Raw genomic sequence first — 6,100 nt, forward strand, 5'->3', positions numbered from 1 at the left:
TTCCTTAATTTCATTATAAAGGGCGAGTCTTGCAGTAGAAGTGCAGGTCGCGTGAATTCCGATTGCAGCAGCCAGGCTCGCGATTCGATCGGATTCGTTACATACCCATCTCTGAATCGCTTTTCTCTCAAGAAAAATGAAGTTTACAGTTTTCTACATCTTAGCTCTTCTCCTCGTATCATCTCCGTTTCTTCAAGGTTTGTATGTTAGATCTGTTAATATACACCAACAGTTACTTGGGTTATTGTTGAATTTTAGCTATTAATGTTGTTGCATGTATGTATGGCCTTAGATTTGTATAGATCTTTGATTGTGAGCTGATTTGGTTCAATCGGATTCGATCAATTGTATGGTACATTTGCTTTCAAATCTGTATCTGATTCTCTTTGGAGATATCAATTTTGTAGCTATGGTGTTTACTGATTGTAATCTACTGAGTTTTAATTGTTTTGGGTTGTTGGGGATTTGTAAAAATGAAGTCAAAATTGGTGGAAAGAAAGGGTTAATGCTATTTTGTGTCTTTTGCTGCAATCTCGATATGTTATTTTCTTCTTGTGATATGGGTGACGTTTGTTCTTTAACAAATATACATTTTATGTGTTTGGATCTAGGTTCTGTAATTCTCAAGTGTCGGATCCATGTTGATGTTTTGTTCTGTACTTTGTGGACCTTTTCTGTTTCTTGGTTAGATGTTCTTTCTGATAATCAAAGGGTCAGCCTTGATTGTATGCAAGTCATAGCTATTGATCCATTATTCCAGTAAAACTGGCAGATGATAACATTGATCTTTTCTTTATAGTTGCGAGGTGTCAGCAAGGTTCAGAAGAGACTCCAAAAGATGCTGAAACCATTGTAGAAGGAGCCGATAGTGAAGTTGTTGGGGAGAATGCCAAATATTCTGCAGACACTACTTTTAGTTCTGCCACTGAGGTGGATACTGTATGTGTTTTCCCCAATAATCCTTCAAAATGTAAGTCTTATGAATGTTTTCAGCAATATTCTGTGTTTATCATTTCTCACCTCAGTTATCTTCCATGATTCATGATAAAAACTGATTTCTTTAATTATGCAGTGGTAGTTGCAGGAGAAGAGACTGAACTATTGGTTGGAATGAAAAATTATGGTAATATTTCATTCTATGGTAGTATTGTACCTCATTACATAATTAAGATGCATATTCTTTCCTCTTTTTATTATCATAGTGCCATTTCAGAGATTTATTTTTATCGACAAAAATTTAAGAATCACCTTGCTTGGGTGATGACATTGTGAGACATAAGATTGTTCTGCTCACTACTGATTGAATTCAATTGATTGGTTTTAACCCATTCTTATTCTCATAAGTGTATTTTGTGATATCCCAATGCGAAGAAAGTTTGATCGTTTTTATTTGTGTCTGATTGAGCAGGGGAATCTACTGTCAATGTCCTAGCTATTAAGGCTAGTGTCTATCTACCATTTGATCACACCTATTTGGTCCAAAATCTCTCTACTCAGGTAGTGATTTTGTTACTATATGTTTCTTTCATGGGTTTAATATGCTCATTCTCTTAAAGATGAGGAGCATATATTATCAAACGGCTTGGAATTTGCCACGTACCTCTATTTTCCTTATGTATGTCTTGGTCAAGCCCAATGATTACTGTTGCATTTATTGGAATATGTTAATCCGTTGGTTCCTATCCCATGATAACCATTTAGAAGTGAAATCTCTTTTTAGCAGCCTTCAGAGTTTCAGAACTAGTAGAACTTTTGAAGGAAATATTGACATTGTTTTGTTGTTTATTCTAGCAGTCTTTTCTCTTTGTCACTTTGATAACTAAATTCTATAACAGTCAATATGTTTACATGCTAGGACATGAACACAATCACAGATCTTATATTATTCACTACTTTGTAGAAACTACATCATAAAACCCACAGAAACAGTATATTATTAGGAACCTAATTGTGAGAGACATGACTGGTAATCCTTCTGGCAACCATAGGAAACAACAAAATGGGTGCATTAATAACATACCTTATATTCTGATATTATGAAACATTAAGAGACATTTTATTACCAAAACAGTTTAGTAAGTAAATTGTGAAGATTCAACACCTCCTTGAGTATTATATAAAGATAGATCAAAATGATTAAAAAAACTCAGTTAAGATTTATTTGGTTAGTATTTTACCAGTCTTACACAATTATTCTTCTTGTAGTTTGATTGAGTTATCTATAACTTCTTTTTTTTATTTGTGTCGTAGGCTTTCAACAATGCCTCTATTCCTACCTCAGCTTCAGCTGCCTTTCCATATGCATTTGCAGTGAGCAAGTTTTTGCAGGTATAAATGCTTATAATATTATCTCACTTATTTTCTATTGAATCTGTTAACAGTTGTATTTCGTTTGACTATTGCAGGCAGGAACATTTGATCTTGTAGGAACCGTCATTTATGAGATAGACCAACAGGTATATCAGAGCACATTTTACAAAGGTACCATTGAAGTTAAAGAAGCTGGTGGTTTTCTCAGTATGGAATCTGTTCTCCTTGTTTCCCTTGGAATTGCCCTTATTGGATTTCTTGGATTGTGGATCCGCAATCAGATACAAAATCTTTCCAAGGTAAATCAATATTTATTTTTGGAGTTACAACTTTCTAATTTTTTTTAATATCCCTATGCTTCTAAATTGTTTTTTCCTATCCATAGAAGGCATATACTGCTTTCTGCTCTAGAGCAATTCATTGATCTATTGTTTTTACTTCTCAGAAAACTAAAAGGGCATCAAAAGTGGAAGTTGGAACTAAGACTGTTGATTCGTCAATGGATGAATGGCTTCAGGTATACTCTTGCATATTGTTAAGTAAATGTGATGAATTTCCACAAGAATGCTCCAAAAGAAGTCGAACTTTTAGAAACAGGGATGGGAAAAATTTAGGTTTCATTTGAAAACACTTTTGTAATTGGCTCGAAACAAGTCTGCCAATGAGTTGTTGGATAGCGATTCAGTTATATGTGGTATGAAAGGCGTGTCTGTCTGAATTACACCGAAAATCACACAACTTTGTATAGATAATTGAGCTATTCTATAGTCGGCTCCTTTTTATAGGTGAATTTGGATATGGGTCGGACTAAATACATATACAACATGTTACCAAACTAAACCTAATCCAGATCCACACTTAGATGCGAAAACCAAATGAAATAGAACATCTTTGTTATGTACACATTTGATTTAGTCCTTTTCTGAATGATTTACATTCAAAGATGGTTTAGTGACTAATAGTATCTCTTTTTTTTTATCAGGGAACTGCTTACACTCAGTCTTTGATTAACAAATCAAAGAAGAAGAAGTAGGTGCACGTATAATGTGTCCCTCCCCTCGGATTCTATTCTTTTAGCACAACATCAGATAGACATCTGTAGAAGAAGCGAATGACGAGATTTTCGTGGAAAGTAGGGCCACTTTGTAGCCTTTTTTTTTACAGTTGCTGTATAATGAGGATACTGTTTTATATTTATACTTTTTGCACCTGCAGGAATTTGAGTTTTTCTAGTTCTTAACTTAAAAGACAATTTTGTTACTGATGATATTACTGTTGATTCTTTACTGTTTTAATCTGAATTAGCTTGGCTTTGTGGTTTCCATTGTGTAACATTTATTTTATTTTTATGTTTTTGAATTTAGATACAAAATAGTTTCAAGTTAATTTAGTCAACAAATTCATAAATTTATTGTAATTTTCTTATGATATATATAGTTTTAGCACATTCATGACATTTTATTTGGTGATTGATTTTAGTTAGAGGGTCGTGTCTTAATTGATAATATTTGTCATGATTCTTTATTTTTTTTCCTAAAAGGTGTCTCATCTTATAAGTTTTATTATTATTATTATTATTATTATTATTTTATAAAATGGTTGTGAAGGCAAATGATTGAGCTACTAGAGAATTTTATTTTGGATATTGTGTAGATAAATAAAAGAAACATAAATGAAATACCCTGGTATGTTACTTAATTTTAAAAAAAAGGAAAGTATATTTATCATCAAAGTTTTTTTTTTAAAAAAATTTAGAAACCTGACCCGATTTTCAGAATTATTGACACTCATTTATCTAATGAATTATCATAAAAAAAATATTTATGTTTCAAAATATAAAAGAGTGTAATTGTATCTCACCTTGTCAATAAATAACTTTTAATTTATTTTTATGAGATATTAATAACATAAAATTTTAAAAACTTGGTAATTTTTTTATACCTTATTATTATATATATATATATATAAAAAGAGTTATAGATAGAGGAAATTTGAAAGAGAAATGAGGAAGGAATGAACCGGAAAAAAGATAAAGAATGAGAAAATTATTTTTTTCGTAAATTATTCTTTCTAAAATTTCATATCCAATCATTTCGCTTATATATATATATATTAAAATAGTTAAATTATATTTAACTATTTTTTTTTTAATATAAAACAAAGTTACAAGATTACTCTTTTTAACATTTTTGGTGGTTTTCTTAATGGTTGGATTTTTACTTAAAAATAAAATAAAATTATTATTGTAACATTAAATTGTGACTCTTACATTGGTGCAGATTTGATATGGGTTATTTTAATATTTCATTTATCCCGTTAATAATTTATTAATCAAAATATTAAAATATTCTATATTTAAAATAAATAAATTATATTAATACTATTTAAGTTTTTTTTAATAAAATAAATAATCTCAAATAATTATCTATATATATATATATAATGATGCTTAATTTTTAAAGTGTCCGGATTGTCGAGTCGAGAGCTGTAGTTAATTTGGATATATGTGAGAGTAAATGGATATTTGGGTCGGATTGTGGGTTGACCCGTCCATAAACTTAAAACGGTTAAAAATAAAATTAAAAATGTTATAGGTATGATTCGAACTTGAAACCTAACAAAAAACAAATACAACATTTTAATCAACTAGGCTAATAACACTTTATATTTTAAATTCAACCCAAAATTTGATAAACGCGTGACATTTTAACAATATAAGTTCAACTTTTTAACTAACTAATATATATATATATATATATATAATGATGCTTAATTTTTAAAGTTTCCGGATTGCCGGGTCGAGAGCTGTGGTTAATTTGGATATATGTAAGAGTAAATGGATACTTGGGTCGGATTGTGGGTTGACCCGCCCATAAACTTAAAACGGTTAAAAATAAAATTAAAAATGCTATAGTTCGAACTTGCAACCTAACAAAACAAGTACACCATTTTAACCAACTAGGCTAATAAAACTTTATATTTTAAATTTAACCCAAAATTTGATAAACGTGTGACATTTTAACAATATAAGTTCAACTTTTTAACTAACTAATATATATATATAATGATGCTTAATTTTTAAAGTGTTCGGATTGCCGGGTCGTGAGCTATGGTTAATTTAGATATATGTGAGAGTAAATGGATATTTGGGTCGGATTGTGGGTTGACCTGTCTATAAAAATTTTACCGTAATATTTTTTTCACAATTTTTTATATTATTAATCTTACATTTACACAGGATACATGCTAGTTTACATAATAACACATGTTATTTAAATAACTGGATAGAAACCAGACCTAGGAATGACAATTATAAAATTAAAGATTTTTTTTTTTTGTTTTTTTTTTTTTGTTAGTTAGTCAGATGAAATAAAGATAATATTTGTGTTCCATCTTTGAACCTTAATAAACACAATTAAATATATAATATTATAAATATATTTATTTATTCTTTATATTTTATAAAATTATAATTTTTTTATAATATTATAAAATTTAAATATATTAATAAAACATTTTTTTTATTTTTTTTTATTTAGAGTATATGGTATAAGGTGTCGCCATACGAATTCAAAAATTTGAGAAAGAGAATATAATAATTTTTATATTGTAATTGCGCCCTAATCCACACGGGAAATTTGACGGGAAATTTGACGAAATAACTTTATTTTGACTTTTTGACCCACGCATAAAATTAAATACGCTGGTGACACATTTTTTATTTATTTATTTATTTATTTAGTTTTGGACGATTTTGCCTCTGTCGCGAGACGTCCACAATCGCGAGATG

The 6,100-nt window shown here is 29.5% G+C and overlaps 1 protein-coding gene across 1 annotated transcript; it reads left to right on the forward strand.

Annotated features, from left to right (window-relative positions):
• Nucleotides 1–3,630, forward strand: LOC124936299 (translocon-associated protein subunit alpha-like). Its single transcript, XM_047476788.1, has 8 exons — nucleotides 1–197; nucleotides 800–970; nucleotides 1,073–1,123; nucleotides 1,409–1,497; nucleotides 2,251–2,328; nucleotides 2,406–2,609; nucleotides 2,756–2,827; nucleotides 3,293–3,630. The coding sequence occupies exons 1-8, from the start codon at nucleotides 137–139 to the stop codon at nucleotides 3,341–3,343; spliced, it is 777 nt and encodes a 258-aa protein (XP_047332744.1). The 5' UTR covers nucleotides 1–136; the 3' UTR covers nucleotides 3,344–3,630.
• Nucleotides 3,631–6,100: the final 2,470 nt, after the last annotated feature.

The sequence above is a fragment of the Impatiens glandulifera genome, chromosome 4 (genome assembly GCF_907164915.1).
Source record: "Impatiens glandulifera chromosome 4, dImpGla2.1, whole genome shotgun sequence".
Classification (NCBI taxonomy): domain Eukaryota; kingdom Viridiplantae; phylum Streptophyta; class Magnoliopsida; order Ericales; family Balsaminaceae; genus Impatiens; species Impatiens glandulifera.

Bases quoted from the DNA above. Each gene is read 5' to 3' on its own strand.
- LOC124936299 (XM_047476788.1), top strand. From the start codon at position 137: ATGAAGTTTACAGTTTTCTACATCTTAGCTCTTCTCCTCGTATCATCT. The intron at 1,124-1,408 runs GTAATATTTCAT...CTGATTGAGCAG, and splicing joins GGTTGGAATGAAAAATTATG to GGGAATCTACTGTCAATGTC. The intron at 2,828-3,292 runs GTATACTCTTGC...TTTTTTTATCAG, and splicing joins CAATGGATGAATGGCTTCAG to GGAACTGCTTACACTCAGTC.